Genomic DNA, 15,879 nt, shown 5'->3' with positions numbered 1-15,879 from the left:
GCCTCACCGTGTGGTCGGGCGTGATAGCCCCACGCCTCACCGTGTGGTCGGGCGTGATAGCTACACGTCCGACCACACGGTGAGGCGTGATAGCCACACGTCCGACCACACGGTGAGGCGTGATAGCCACACGTCCGACCTCACGGTGGGGCGTGATAACCACACGCCCGCGTGTTGGGAGGGCAAAAAAAAAATTAGTCCGCTGTTGAATTAAACCTGTAAAAAAATTAGTCCGCTATTGAATTAAACCCGTAAATACCTGAATTAACAAAATAAAAATTTAACTAAAATTAACAAAATAAAGATTTAGTTAAACTAAATTAAACAAAATAAAATTTACAACAACTAAACTTAACTAAAATTTATAACATAAAAATTTAGTTAAACTAAATTAAACAAACTAAAAATTACAAAAATTTAATTAAATTTAACTAAATTAAAAAAGTAAATAAATAATTGCCCATACGCCACACGGGCGTATGGGCATCACGCCGTCACCATGGTGGGGGCGTATGAACATCACGCCGTCGCCTATGGTGAGGCGTGACGCTATCACGCCGTCACCTGTGGTGCGGCATGATGTTCATACGCCCCCACCATGGTGACGGCGTGATGCCCACACGCCCCCATGTCTCGATTCTGATTTCGAATAACAGAAAAATCCGATGCAAAAAACGTCTAAAAAACATCAAAATCAAACGGAAATACGTATCATAGGTCCCGTTCGTTGATAAATTAGTCCGGATCCATGTTTTCGTTGATAAATTAGTCCGGATTAGATTAAAGAAAGTTTAGGTTGTTTGAGAGGATTTGAAAATTTTAAAAATTGTCTAAAGAGCATTTCGATCTTTTCACGGAGCTAGGGGTAGGAATTCATGGCTGGGTATAGTAATTCACAAATTAAATCATCTTACAATGTAGGCAAGCTTAGAGCATATATGTTTTAGTTCACTTTCTAAAAACAAACAATTGCCTTTTAGTCATTTAAAAACATTAAAATATATAGAAACTCCAATATAATTTTTTATATTCACTCTTTATTTTTATTTTATTACAAATGTTATATTTACCAATAGTGAAAAGAGAGACTTATTGATAATAAATTATTAATAAAAAATGAAATAAGAAAACTAAAAGTGAAAGGGTAAATTACATCAATAGTACCTGAACTTCACCTATTTTACACTTTGGTACCTAGATTACATTTTGTCTCAAAAATATACCCGAAGTAACGATGACCGGACAATTTAGTAAATTTTATCGGTAAATGACCGGTCAATGCAAGTTTGTCTGAGTAAATTACATCAATGGTACCTGAACTTTTCCTAATTCACACTTTGGTACCTAGATTTTTTTTGTCCTAAAAATATAACTCAAGTGAAGGTGACCGGATAATTTAGTACATCTGATCGGTTAGTGACCAATCAACGAGAGTTTGACCATTTTGAATTAAAAATTAGGACCTACAATACACTCAGTTAACATAAAATTATAATACTACCCTTTAATATATATGTAGAGCTAAAGAGTAGTATTGTATATGTTAATTGAGTGTATAATGGGTCTAAATTTCTAATTTAAAATGGTTAAATTCACGTTGACTGGTCAAATACACTAAATTATCGATTCATCTTTACTTGAAGTGTATTTTTTGGACAAAATGAAATTTAGGTACCAAAGTGTGAATTAGGGTAAAGTTTAGGTACTATTAGTGTAATTTACTCATCAAACCCGCATTGACCGGTAAAATGTACTAAATTGTCCGGTCGTCGTTAGTTCAGGTATATTTTAGGGATAAAATTTAATCTAGGTACCAAAGTGTGAATTAGGATAAAGTTCAGGTACTATTAATGTAATTTACTCAAAGTGAAAAGAAGCTCCTTATTGATAAAAAGGAAAGAGAGACTAAGGGCACGTTTCACATTGCTTTCTCAGACTCTAAAAGTAAATCTCATAGTTTTCTAAATTAAAACAATGTTTGAGAAAATAGTTGTCACAACTTATCAAGAAAATTGATATTAAAATATTTCGGATAAAAATCGTCATAACTTTTAATATAACCTAATATTTTTTATTATTATTTGACTTTTAGAACTTTTATTGTGTTTTTCTACCAAATGCTTGTCAGCTTTTTTCAACTATACTTTTCCCCACATAAGGTTCTGTTGGCCACACCAATGTCAAATTGATCCTAAAAGTATCTTGAAGTTGATTTTTAACTCAAACTGTTCGAATTTTAACTTAAGAATATCTTGGAAATGCCATAGCAAACAATGGAAAGTAAAATTATATCAGACAATTAAAACTAATAATTACACAATTAAACATCAAAATTAACTCAAGAATATCAAGAGCCAAAGAAAGCTAACGTAATAATAGAGTTATAATCGAGCCAAAAAGCTTTGGCCTGTTCATGTTCAGCTCTACAGAAAATGGATGAGCTCGAGCTTGAACTCAACATCCTGTTTGAGTTCGGTTTATTAAGGAAACTATATGATTGTTAGCTGCTCTCGAGCAACTCATTTATTTGTTCACGAGCAACTTGTTAATTTCGTTCATGAACTTTACTCGTGAACAACTCATTAGTTATATTTATAAGCTATGCAATTCTATCTACAAAATTAAATTTTCCCCTATAGAAATTAAGAAAACTATATGATTGTTAGCTGCTCTCGAGCAACTCATTTATTTGTTCACGAGCAACTTGTTAATTTCGTTCATGAACTTTGCTCGTGAACAACTCATTAGTTATATTTATAAGCTACGCAATTCTATCTACAAAATTAAATTTTCCCCTATAGAAATTAGGGGTGACAATAAGGGAGGGCAGCGCTGGGATACATTCCTCACTCCGCTCCCAATACTTACAGGACAGATTCGTAAAATTTCTATTAAATATTTCTGTGAGTTTTTCGTTCCCATCGTTGCCCCCACAATGAATCCCACACCCTAATTTTTTTTTTTTTTTTTTAAGGATGATAAGCTATTCAAAGCAATGGAAGAGTTGTCACAAACAAAATGCTTCATTGCACCTCTTCAAGAACTACCATTATTTATTCTAAAAAGAACTAACATTATTTAATTAAATACTATCATATCTCAAATACAATGTTGTAATTTAAAACATGAAGTGAAACCCAATCAAGTTTTTATGTATTGATTTGGAACAAGAAGTGGAACTAACACAAGAATTAGAATGCTAACCTTTGAATAGTACTAGTTGCAAAAGAAATTAAATCTGAATAACTTTGTAACTAAAATTAAGATGAAACTCATTAATAACACTTATTTTAATTGGAAATCAACATTGTCCCAAGTCAACTTAATTTTCGAAGAAAAATTTGTTTATGGAAAAGAAATAAACACTACGGACTAAAAATGCTCCATGAGAAAATTAAAATTGAGAAAAAAAAAGAAATAGCCTTAATTAAATTCTTCAAACCACTACTTTAATTTGTAACATATATAGATACATCATATTATAAATAATAATATATTAAAAAAAAAATAATAATAAAAAATAATAATATATTGGGTATGAGATTTTCGGGAATTCCAATGGAAATTTATTCGGGGACGGAGCCGGGATAATATTCCCCATCCCCAACCCCACCCATATTTTGACTTCAAGGATAAAATGACTTATGTCCTTATCCCTGCCAACAACTATTTGGAGAGTTTCTGTTCCTGTCACTTCGAATCTCTACGATTTTCAGAAATTCCCCACTCCATTACCACCTTTAATAAAAATATTATTATTAAAAAAATAATGAAACTGAACTTGCTCATTGAGCTTGTTTATGAGATAACCGAACCTGTTCGCGAACTTTTAACTCGAATTTCGTAGTGCTCAAGCTCAGGTCACTTACGAATCAAACTTCAAAATCATGATCAAGTTCGGCTCATTTATAAATTGAACCTAACACAATCGAGTTTTTATTGAACTGAATGCCGAACCGGGGTATAAGTATGAACGGCTAGGCTGATTTACTAACACTAGTAGTAATAATAATAATGTGTGTGAGCAATGTTATTTATCAAAAGATGAAAATGAAAGCAATGACGGGATATCTATTAGTTTCATCTTTCTTTCGACTGCGTTGTATAGAATTGTTAGGAATATAGCCAAACCAGTATACATATCATCTAAACCCAATAAAATATTAGTCACACTATAATTTAAAGTAAACCAATGCAAAATATGTAATTCACTTAATCTATATAATTATGTGAATTCATTTACTTCCTATTGAAATTATTCATTCCCCTCTACTATATTTCAAGACATTAGGAAGGCCAAAGAGAAAAGAACATGGCATTCATGAATTGTAAAAAAAGAGTTGCCAAATTAAATTGTGAAAGGGCAGTAGTAAAAAAAATTGATTATTTCATAACTTAATACATATTCAACCCCTCTAACTTGACCCAAATACCTAATGCCCCCTGAACTTCTAAAACGACTTTTTCGCCATCAGAAATTGTTTACATTCTCACTATCACACGGTACCGCCACATCAGAAATAAAGGCTAGCTATGACAGTTTAAGGAAGATGAGGTGACAGGAATGTCGTTTAAGCAAGTTGACTTGACGGAAAGGTCGTTTTGAAGGGGTCAGTAAGCGACTGGATGCAAATTGGAGGAGCTGAACCAAGCACACTGAGATGGGCATCTTTATAGAATCTAAGCATCTAATACAACCATAATATGGAAGCAGATAACGAAAGATAAACCACTATTTTCATAGAATTATGCCCCTGTCGAACGCAAATTAAAGGTATGGAAGCATAATAAGACAAGCAACAACGCAGCAGTCCACTCAATTAAACCAAACATTTCATTGTCTACATTCATTGATCATGATATCAACAACAAAAAAAGGGTCAACTTTAAACAAAATATTGTTGCTAACCTTCATTGACACTTGCTGAAATTGAACGACAGAGTAATTATTGAAGTAACAAAAGTAGACTTTAGATTGTATTTTAGAGGACTCAAAATAGAAGACAAAGTTGTACTTGAATTATCTTCCTTTAGAGTCCTATTATTAATGGGAGAATAAGGAAATAGTTTTCTAATTTTTGGAAAATGCGTTTAACTAAACAAGTCCGATTTTCCTATTTTCATGTGAAACTTTTCCAGAAAACAATGCTGTTTTCTGAAAGATTTAGAGTCTCAAGGAAAAGTTCAGGCATCAATCTATTTACATGACCAGTTTTACAAATTTTCTCGATGCCTTATATACAGAGACCATTTAAGAATCCTGTCTTAGACATGCACTGTTATAACATAACAGCTTAAAAAATCAGCCATGCTGTAAGAATTGGTATAAATTTCTTTTCGACTTGATCAGTAACCTAGGTCCTTTATATACGGAAGGCAATTTGATATATAAATCTACATTTATAGATCATCCGCATAAACATTCTCAGTTAAAAATCAATACCTATACCATGGTCTTCCCTTCACAGACATCACAAATTGCAAATCCATTGCCTTCACAATATGGACATTTTGTTCCCTCCTCTATCCATTCCATAAACTGCATCACCAACCTCATGTCAGACATATTTTGAGAAGAATCATTTGCAATTGGAAGAGGAAAAGAGAGAGAGTGAAACACATTGAAGGATATGTTATCCTCATACCTGGGGTTCAATGTTTGGCTCACCTGTCCCATCACATTCTGCAACAGAGACACATGCAGTAATCAGCAGTGCAGAAAATTTGAGCCAATTATCCAACCACAATAGGTTCGTAATGACAATATATTGTGCAGCAGTGGAACATTATCCTTTCAGGTTCATGAATAAACCATATGCAAACTTTTTTTTTTTTTGATAAAACCATATGCAAACTTTTAGAACTACGATATTGATTATTCCATCAATGGCAACATGCCATGCAACGTGTCAGTATAAGGACATTCAGACAACTGTAAGCTTTCCTACACTCTGCTACTTAAACCAATTTATTTATATTGTAGTGGAATATACTCCAACTACTTCCAAATTGCTTTGGATGGAGCAGGAGAGCTTAAAATGGTGTACCAGAAACAATCCAAAGGATTCTTAATATGTAGAATCTAAAACCTAGCTACAAATATTTTGCATATGTCAAGGCTGCTCCTTAATTTCAATTCTAGATATTTTCAACCTGAAACCTACCGAAATCGTAAGACTTTGCATTTTCTCAGAGAAACATAGAAGTTCATCATGACAACAACTCTGTTCATCTTTAGTTACAACTATAACATGAAGAGAAATATGTTCTGGTAATTTGCATTATTGAAGGCACTCAATCTCGAAATAAAACAGCATTATCAACTATCAAGGTAACTCTTGAGTCCATTTACTTCTGGACAGTCATAAACATTTGAAAGTTCTAACAATATTGGTTAGCTTTAACAACGCATAAACATGTGCATGAACAAGCAGATGACACCAGGAATACAAAACAGGAAAGGTAAAAGGAATACCGGTTAGATCACATGGAAGATAATACATTTAGAATAAAATCCTAACAATAAAAGTAATATCTTAATTTGTCATGCATGGTTATATATAGGAACTTGACAATTTTATATACTGAATTTCAGAGCAGGAGATTCTTATTATACTTCTGAACTACCAAAGCATGCAGCACCAAATACCTGTACACAGTAAACGGCCCTCCCCACGACATGTCATGCAGGTTCTCATGGTATTCCCGGTTTTGCTTGCAGAAACTTGTTTATCCTTGTTAATAAGCCTAGAGGGTTCTTCCCATCTATTCTCCCCTAAAAGAAATACCCGGTGTTGGGATAGCTGGACCTCTGTTGTGCCTTCTTCTTTCACTACTTTCTGCTGTACTTCTGATATTTCAGCCATAGACGCAACTGCAGCTCCATTGGAACCTTTCTAAAAAACAACAGATTTCAGGAACTAAGCAAAATGCTGAAAGAACATTGACACATTATTATATTCTATTTTTTCTTGATGGTCCCTTTGGTTTAGTAAGCTGTAGGAAAAGAGAAACTACAAAATCAAGTTTGATCACTAAGGATAACAAGACTAATGTTTAAAATGAAAGATAGTTAGACAATTTACCAAATTATAAGCATGTCAATGCATACACAAGATAATCCCCACAACAGATGCTACGAGAACAAAGTAGCAGCAGATATGGATTCATACCCAAGATCATATAATCTACCGATGAAATACACACAAAAAAGAAGCAATTGCTTTTGAAATAATGTCTGCTGTCTGGTAAAGAAAATATAAGTAGAAAACTGCTCCAAGTGTTTTCTTTCTTTATTTGTTTCTTTTTCTTTTCCTTTTCTTTTTATACTGCATGATTAGCATGTCACAAAAATGAGATCTGTCTGTATTTTTATATATTGTTTTGGAAACTGAAACTGGATGCATTATTTCATGTCTCCTCGAACGTTAATCATATACAAGATCCAACAAGACAGGAGTGGATCCTGACAGTCAGCACCTTGTATCATATAAAAGTTAGGTCTCCTAAGCTTCGGTTTATCAACCTTTATCCCAAAGTCTTAAGAAATTCAATTAACCATAATGCTGTGCCATTTCAACAGAAAAAACAAAGTATTGGTACGAACTTAATGGAGCAAAAAACGATTAACATGCCACTCTTTGAAATGAAAGCACTCTGCCTTAACTGAGGGACACCCAAAATCATAGGTCCTCCACTATGAATTGGAGAAGGATTAAATTGGTGATCATGTTCATGTACAATTGATATCCATAGAGCTAAACAAAGGAGAAGAGGACATTATATATAGCAAATGATCCTAGGTGCCTTTTTTTATACTGCTGCCTTGGAATTTTAGATAGTTCACTCTAGCCTCTAGGTATCGTACTGTTATTGAATGTCCACATGAACTCTAGTTTCCTACTGCTATCTAATGTTTGCATCACTAAGTCTTAGTAAAGGTAGTTGACAACTATTAAAGTCAGTAAAGGAAACAGCAACATTACGGAGAGAAAGAAACAGGTATTACCTCTTGTGAAACAGTTAAATTGCTTCCTTTCTGGTCCATACTAATTTTAGATCCACTGCTCTTTAATTGAGGTTCCATATATAATCTTTCAAGGAGTTCTGTGGTCATTATCCCATCATTTGGGGCGTCTAATGTTGCCTGCTAGGCAAGCCCGTGTAATAAGATTAATTTGACTTCAAGTTGGCATAGGAAGATAAGGTGCAAGACAATAAGAGGAAAGCATTTATATGTATGACAGTGCACATGACATGAAAAAATCCCCCCATAATTCTAGTCAATTCTCTGTCAACCTGAAGTAACATAATACAATTTAACATTTACTTGCCAAGTCTTCACTGCACGCTCAGTTCCACTTGAGAAGCTGGAAAACTCCATATCTTCCTCGCCAGAGTAAAAACCCAACGCTTGTAATGCTTCCTGGAACGACCACACGAGTTTTACACGAGAAGCGATCATGATCTAGATATTACAAATATTGCCAACAGAGGGATAAATTCATGAAAGAAAACAAAAGCTTTTTTAAAACAGTCACTGTCAGCTGAAATCTGAAGACTTCACCATATATCAATACATTCAAGAATAGAATTACACTATTATAGAAACAGCATTATAGGAAACAATAAAATTCCTACTAAGAAAAGAAAACCATTACTGATATAAATGCATATTCCTCTGTGTTCAAAAGATTTCACCATGCCAGAAAATGACTAGCTCTATAAATAAAAGTAAAAAACTAGATAAGTATCACAAAAATAAATTCTGATATGACTGACTTCAATTTTGTCAAGAATAAAACTACCTTGGTGGCAGGTTCTGCTTAAGCTCTTGAAATATAAGCACATATTGAAGAAATCAAACAGTATGTATAAATATACAGAAGAAACGAGTTGATCAAGAGCACACCTGCATTTTCCGAACTTCTTCTCCTTCACTTCCTTTCCTTAATGTTCTCCAAGTTTTCTTCTCTTCCCTCTCCGAAATACTAATAACTTGTTTCACCTCTTCTTCCACCTTCTCCTCCAACACAATTGGGCTTGCACTGGAACCGCTCTCCGCAATACGATTCTTCTCTGTCAAAACCTGCAACAAATCACTAACGTTCGCAATACTGTCAGGCACCAAATCCACATCCTGCACCGAAATTCGTTTCTCTAAGGATTGAATTTGGAGCTTTAACGTTTCGATCTCGCTGAGTAATGACTCCCGCTCGCGAAGCCACCGCTGTTCTTCCCGGAGCCATCGCTGCTCTTCTCGGAGCCACCGCTGCTCCTCACGGAGCCATAGGAAGTCTTGAGGGTCAGAAGAAGAAGAGTCGGGAATAGAGGAAGAAAAGCAGATATGAGACTTGGAAAAAGAGAGTGAAATCGAAGGCTTGAAGAAGGGAAGTGGAGAAAGAGCGCGCAACTTGGGATTGTGGAGGGAAATGTGAGGATTAAGGAAGAGGGGGAAAGAAGACATGAGAGAGTGGTTCAGGAGGCAAATGAAAGTAGAGAGAAAGAGCTAACTAAAATTGGGAATGTGAATGTGTCCGTGAGAGAGGTGGCGGAGGAAGGTGGAGGTGGGATGATATCTTGGAAGTTCAACCGGAGATTGATTGTTATTCAGTAACGAACTAGTGGCGCGGGAAGATAATGTCTTGGATTAAGATATTTTCGATTTATGGTCTTCACCACCACTTCAAGCTGTTAACGATAACTAACGGTACATATTTTAGGCGATAATTGGTCTAACGTTTTTTTAGTGTAAATTTTGCCATAATGAACAATTTTTTTTAGCTATACATTATCAATTTTTTTAAAACATTAATTATGTTTAAAATATACGGTATATTAAAATACTAATAATTAAATATATCATATATAAATTTTATAATTTTTTCTCTATCAAAATGTCTAAAATGTGTAAGATATTACTAATTACTAATATAAATATAAATGATTAACCCAAAAAGTATATAATTGTTTCAGTCGATAAATTTGTCTTGAAAATTTGATATAACATTTAAATAACACAATACGTTCAGATTTTCGATTAGATAAGAGTAAAATAGATATTACTTAAAAACGCTAGAATTAAATTTGTTAGATATCGTATGTTAGATCAAATCTTACACTTTTTAAAAAACATCAGGATTAAAGTTGACTACTATCCCATATTTAGGGATAATCTCAAAATTTCGCCATTCAACTCTTGGAACATATTCAATAGCGCTAGATTATCATCTTTGCATATTACCCGACAAACTTTACAAGAATGGAAGTCAATCACTTTATACTTTCGTTCGTCGGGCAGAGTAAAAAGGAGATCCTAATATGAAAATGATAATTCCATCCATCCAATGCTTCCTTCTATAGTTTCCCTTATCTTCTCCCAACCCTGAGAATTCATCAAAAGAGGACTTGTCCTCACTTTAGATTTGATGTTACCGACGACACTGTAAGTTAAATGCAAATAATAGTTTGCAGGATTAAACAATAGCATAAGTATTAAACAAGCAAATCTGGCAATTCTTCTTTATTTGAAATCACCAACAAAATTGCAACTGAGATGAATATTACAAATGCAAATCATAATAGTATTGTATCGTCTTATTCAACAAATGCACAATATCACAATCTCCTTGCAACTTGTTGCATTATCATCTTCCTTTCGCACTTCACTTCCCTTTGCCCCAAATTACATTATGTAAGAAAATATTAACCAGTAATTCTCCCATTTTCTACTGGTTCAGCTGCTATGAATGCTTAAAAAAAGAGTGCCGGAACAACCTACTAAATATCATACAATACTCTAGAACGGGTTTCATAAAAAGAACCGTAATTGCTAACACAAAATCTACAAATAACCCATTCACAGATGGCTCAACGCCATCCTCGACCATTTTTGGCAGCAGAATAATACATGAACCGCCTTTCAGGTTAATCCAGTTTCACATTAGAATAGAGAAGGGTGTCCCTTGTCACAGGCATATTGGACAGTAAGCATATCTGCAAACAAAGAGAAGAGAAAATAAGAAATGCTCATTTTGGCAGACCAAGATGAATTACTATCTTAAACGAGGACAAGACAGACACCACATACATATGAAATCAGTTAGATGCCATATGACTGTCAAAAAAATAAAACCAACTTATCCGAGTCCTAAATGCAGAATTTTTTTAAAAAGAGCCACTAAAAGAAATAGAGAGGTGGGGAATTAGCACCTTTTAACTTCTATGCCTTTGTAACTTGATTAAATCACAGAATTTTTTTCAAGGACAAGCACTAAAAATGAAAAGAAAACAAAAAGGACATATTTGGTATAAGCTAATCTTACCCCCATTAGAGTCGAAATGATAAGAATAATTCCTGTCAGCCAAGCAAGCGTCTTCCTGACCAAGGCTACTTTCAAAAGGGCTATCTCAGCCGCTTTTGATCCAGTAGCTTCGTCCAACCAACGTCTAGATGGCTGAGTAGTCAACATCACATTCAACATGGGTTCTGCTTTTGGAGAAGATATGTCATTGTGGAAGATAACTCCAACAATTTGACCTGCCAAATATCATTATTGCCAGAGTTGGCAAACAACATAAAAAATTTCAGCATTGGCATTAAAATTTAAGAAATAATTACAGAATACTAACATATGTCATGCATTACAACCACCAATAACAACTCTAACAATGAAGAGTTTTTACTTGAAATTCAAAACCCTTACAAAGTATCACAAACGGCAACGCCAGTTTTTAATTCCACATATTTATATATTTAAAGCACCTCATAATGGTTGTAAAAAAAATAATGACATAAAGAATCTATGGCAAGTTTCAATAAACACAAGCACTAGCTTCTTTTCACATAAATTGGCAGTGACAGTTACAACATTCCAGCTGAAGAACAGTATCATATGATCAATTCTTGGAGGCAAGACAACCAACCTTTGTATGCTACTTGGAATGAATCAACCATTTTAGATATTGCAGCTAGTAATAGCTCTACTCGCTGCAGAACATCCTCGTGTTTATGTTGGTCTTTCAAAGCCTGGTTCACAGTAAATAAATACATAATGAAGATGACAGGTAGGCAAATGGATGAATATCTTGAAATTTTTATGCAGCACAAATAATACAACTCTTAGTTTTAAAATAACATAAATAAACAATGAGAAAAGCAATGTAAGAACTTATTAGTTGTACACAATTTTTCAATCATGATAAGCAATTTGATTTCATATGTCAGTCTGGGAATCATATCAGCAAATATGCCATTATCCAAGTTGATTATCCTACTGCAGTAAAACATGAAGTGGACCAGAGAAAAGAAGGAGAACCCACACAATTGATGCATTTGGGAATCAGCGAAAAGTCCTAACTACTTGAAATAGCAAATAGGCCAATTTCGAACAAATAGTCCTACTGCAATAAAACATGATGTGGACCACATAAAAGGAAGGACAACCCAATCAATTGATGCATTTACTTTCTAAACGTCCGGGAATACTGGCATCACCTCATTTGCAATTGTATAATATTAAACTTCCAGCTAAACAAGAATTTCAATCAAGAGGAAAACAGAGGAACCAAAAACAGAGACAGACATATCAGAGTGGAAGCCAAATGAGATGATCAGAAACTTATTCAAGTACTGAAACAAGTTGATTAAAGATACGAAGTTGAAAAGGAGAAGATCGGAAAGGGGTCGTGAGCATCCTTATATATTGCTTAGCAATAAAGGAAGGAAAGGAAAGAAACCATATTTCCTACAGATAAAGACAGCAGCATAGAGACAGCCACAAATCGGAAAGGGGTTGTGAGCATCCTTATGTATTGCTTAGCAATAAAGGAAGGAAAGGAAAGGAAAGAAACCATATTTCCTACAGATAAAGACAGCCAAATAGTTTTCTTGATTTTTTTGTCATTAATAAGGATATAGTTGTAATTACATTGACTATACTTCCTTTCCTTCCATCAAATCCTTCTAATGGAAAAGTAAACTTTTGGGAGCGCATATAAAGTTAATTGTAACATTTCCTACTGTTATCAAAACCAAATAAGAAACACTTAAACTTCCACTTTCCAGCAATCCTTTTGCAAGAGAGGACAGTTTCCAGAAAATAGAAAGATAATCTCTATTTAGATAATAATAATAAAAGAAATCCGTTCTTCCCTGTAGCAATTTCACCAAAATTTCAGATAAAAACAGGGAACAGGAAATTATATCCTGTGGAACCTCTCTATCATTGCAAATGGTCTATAATCAAAGAGTCCATATATAAGGTAACTGGGAAAGTAAATTTACGTTTTGCCAATTTAAAATGACAACAAAATTCAGATAAAATAACTAACAGGGAACAAGAAACCAAATCCTGTGGAAACACTCTATCATTGCAATGGTCTAAAATCACAAATTTCATGTATAAGAACGCAAGGAAATCTATATTTTGACTAGTTCATGTTATCACTAAGGACAGTGATTGAAACATTCAGCCAAATTAGTTCAGTAAGAAAAAAAATATTAAAAAGAAAATGAAAACTGTGATCACCTTAATGCTGTCAAAACGACCCATTATTAACTCTGCAGGTCCTCCAGTAGAATGTGAAAGATCTTCATGCATTTCTATCGCCCTTCTACTGTTGTGGAACAAAGCCAGGAGACTTTCAACAAAGTCCCTGTCTGCTTTCTGCAAATAATACAAATGTAAGTCTCAACTACAATTCGACGAATTTCAACAAAGGTTCCATCTAAAGCATAAGGAAGCTAAAAGTAACAGCAAATACCTTTGACATAAGAAGATTTACATTTGCATCATCAGCCAGCGGGATGATAAACTCTCCATTCAGTGATTCTAAGGAACTGGGAATATATGATCCACCCAACCAAGATGCCTAAATAGATAACACCAAAGACAGACGTAGTTCATTTGAAGAGATGATATAAGACTAAGATGAAGTAGGAAATTGTATTGTGAGCCAAAACTAACCAAACCACTTAATTCCTTCTCAGTTAAATCTGCTAATTTTTCATCCAAAGAAACCATGGAGACTCCTTCAGCTGTAATAGATCCCATAAAATGAACAAGCATCCATGAGATATTAAGCAAATAACCAATATCCCAATTCAAGTCTATCAAAGGCAAGTACCAGGCAATTCAATTTCAGCTTTATCTGACCCAGCATTGACCTTGCTTCTTAAGGCATTAGTTAAAATGCTATTTGCTGCATCAGCTACATATGCCATAAGAAGATCCATCAAAATTAATTGCATAAAACACTTAAGATTCAGATAATAGTTCATTTTAAATTAAGTGCACAGACCACTGAGTCCAGTGACCTCCAGCATAAAAACAGCACGTGGCCTATGAAATGGATTTGGCACAAGAATCTCATTCAGCTGCAAGAGAAATAAAATTCTCAAATCCCGATATTCCAGAAGTAGAGATGCAAAGGAGCAAAAATAAAGGTTTACATTGCAAGAGTTATTATCACAAAACCTTAGATGAACCAGCATCAGAGAGTGTGGCAGGTGGTGCAAAACCAAGCAAGACGGAAACAACAGCACCAACTTCCAGAGGTGACATTGAGTGGGACTGTTAGTGGAAAAAAGAAATAAGAATATTGCCTAACAATTATCCTTATGACTAACACATTAATACTGACAGACTAACTAACTAACTGCATATACATATGCAAACACAGAATTAGCAACCAGTTTAATTAATGTAATAAGGTAACCAAACTAGATAGACTCCCACTACTCCATCATCCATGACTCTGAAGCCCAAAATATGCCCAGGAAGAAACTGGGTATCAAGAAATCAAAGATTCCGTCACTGAGCCTCACAGAAATTGCATCAAACTACATAGTTTCATCAACCAAAATGGATCTATCGCCTCGTACACATGACAAAATGGCATCTTGTGGTGTAAGTGAACCCACTCGTGCCCTCCTCAACATGCTAATGCTAATTTGAAAACTTATTCTTTCCAATTGCTTCAATCAATAAAATCACCTCTATCCATTAGTAATAATTTAACTAAAATGTTCAAGTAATCAGTTAAACGCATAGTGATTCATCCAGCAAAAAAATTCCACATAAACGGGGTCAAAATCAAGTCGAATTCTTCGCTAAGCAACTAGAATTGGTAATTGCATCGTCAAATACATAACAATTATATATATAAAACATGAACCTGAACGCCATCGTTTGCTGATGGAGAGCGAAGATACTGATTACTCTGGTTATCAATGAAAAAAACTGAACCGATGCTTTCAGCCTGCATTCCACAATCAATCAAATCGAGCCAAAGAAAACCGTCCGATCAGGAAAAAGATAAATAGATTACACAGATAAGACGTGTGAACTTGTGATAATATAGGAAGAGAGAGCCGAAGTATACCCTGGATAATGAGCATAGAAGAGAGGACACAACAAACAGATGGAAGACGCTATGTTTATGGAACTCCATCTTCCACAGGTACAAAGGGGCAGAGAGAGAGAGAGAGAGAGAGAGAGATCTGTACCTTGAAATAATGGAAATAAGTCGAAGTTGCCTTCGTTAATGAAAGCAAAGCCAAATCCACAACCTTCGAAACGGCGTCGTTTGGGCCAACGTACAAAGGACCTGGGTTGAGTGGTAAGTGATCCTATTTCCGATTATCAAACAGTAGATTTGTCCGTGGGATGAGAAGATTGGCTAATTTTTAAATTCAAGTTCGGTCCGCATATGCGAACTTAGCTTAATTACGAGGCAAAATTAAATAATTTGATATCATCCATATTTTTTATACATCCGTGATCTTAAAAAAAAAATAAAAAAAATAATCTTCACTAATTTAATTAATAGGAAATAATTCCAGTATAAACATTGGTTCTAATAGAGAAATATGTATTT

At 34.5% G+C, this 15,879-nt stretch overlaps 2 protein-coding genes across 4 annotated transcripts; both read right to left on the bottom strand.

Moving 5' to 3' along the window:
• Positions 1-4,790: 4,790 nt before the first annotated feature.
• Positions 4,791-9,645, bottom strand: LOC136219383 (protein disulfide isomerase pTAC5, chloroplastic). 3 transcript variants are annotated; one of them, XM_066006778.1, is made up of 6 exons: positions 8,912-9,644; positions 8,330-8,425; positions 8,009-8,149; positions 6,650-6,896; positions 5,646-5,683; positions 4,791-5,539 (listed from the first exon to the last, which is right to left on the bottom strand). In XM_066006778.1, the coding sequence occupies exons 1-6, from the start codon at positions 9,464-9,466 to the stop codon at positions 5,444-5,446; spliced, it is 1,173 nt and encodes a 390-aa protein (XP_065862850.1). In that variant the 5' UTR covers positions 9,467-9,644; the 3' UTR covers positions 4,791-5,443. The 3 variants fall into 3 exon arrangements, with proteins under 3 accessions (XP_065862850.1, XP_065862851.1, XP_065862852.1); XM_066006779.1 differs by having other exon boundaries at positions 8,009-8,146; positions 8,912-9,642; XM_066006780.1 differs by lacking the exon at positions 8,009-8,149 and having other exon boundaries at positions 8,912-9,645.
• An 849-nt stretch (positions 9,646-10,494) lies between these two features.
• On the bottom strand, positions 10,495-15,539 carry LOC136219382 (uncharacterized). The gene is made up of 11 exons (XM_066006776.1): positions 15,385-15,539; positions 15,178-15,261; positions 14,478-14,573; positions 14,302-14,377; positions 14,128-14,211; positions 13,968-14,038; positions 13,765-13,872; positions 13,530-13,667; positions 11,926-12,028; positions 11,325-11,539; positions 10,495-10,995 (listed from the first exon to the last, which is right to left on the bottom strand). The coding sequence occupies exons 1-11, from the start codon at positions 15,451-15,453 to the stop codon at positions 10,927-10,929; spliced, it is 1,113 nt and encodes a 370-aa protein (XP_065862848.1). The 5' UTR covers positions 15,454-15,539; the 3' UTR covers positions 10,495-10,926.
• Positions 15,540-15,879: the final 340 nt, after the last annotated feature.

This window comes from Euphorbia lathyris, chromosome 2 (genome assembly GCF_963576675.1).
Source record: "Euphorbia lathyris chromosome 2, ddEupLath1.1, whole genome shotgun sequence".
Taxonomy (NCBI): domain Eukaryota; kingdom Viridiplantae; phylum Streptophyta; class Magnoliopsida; order Malpighiales; family Euphorbiaceae; genus Euphorbia; species Euphorbia lathyris.
The sequence above is the reverse complement of the archived record's forward strand: the minus strand, read 5'-3'. Positions and strand labels throughout refer to the sequence as shown.

Coding starts and splice junctions, on each gene's coding strand:
- LOC136219383 (XM_066006778.1), bottom strand. CDS start 9,466: ATGTCTTCTTTCCCCCTCTTCCTTAATCCTCACATTTCCCTCCACAAT. Junction 8,426..8,911: donor AAGAAGTTCGGAAAATGCAG/GTGTGCTCTTGA, acceptor TGGTCGTTCCAG/GAAGCATTACAAGCGTTGGG. Junction 6,897..8,008: donor ATTTAACTGTTTCACAAGAG/GTAATACCTGTT, acceptor GTTGTTTTTTAG/AAAGGTTCCAATGGAGCTGC.
- LOC136219382 (XM_066006776.1), bottom strand. CDS start 15,453: ATGGAGTTCCATAAACATAGCGTCTTCCATCTGTTTGTTGTGTCCTCT. Junction 14,212..14,301: donor GGAGGTCACTGGACTCAGTG/GTCTGTGCACTT, acceptor TGGCATATGTAG/CTGATGCAGCAAATAGCATT. Junction 14,039..14,127: donor AGCTGAAATTGAATTGCCTG/GTACTTGCCTTT, acceptor GATCTATTACAG/CTGAAGGAGTCTCCATGGTT.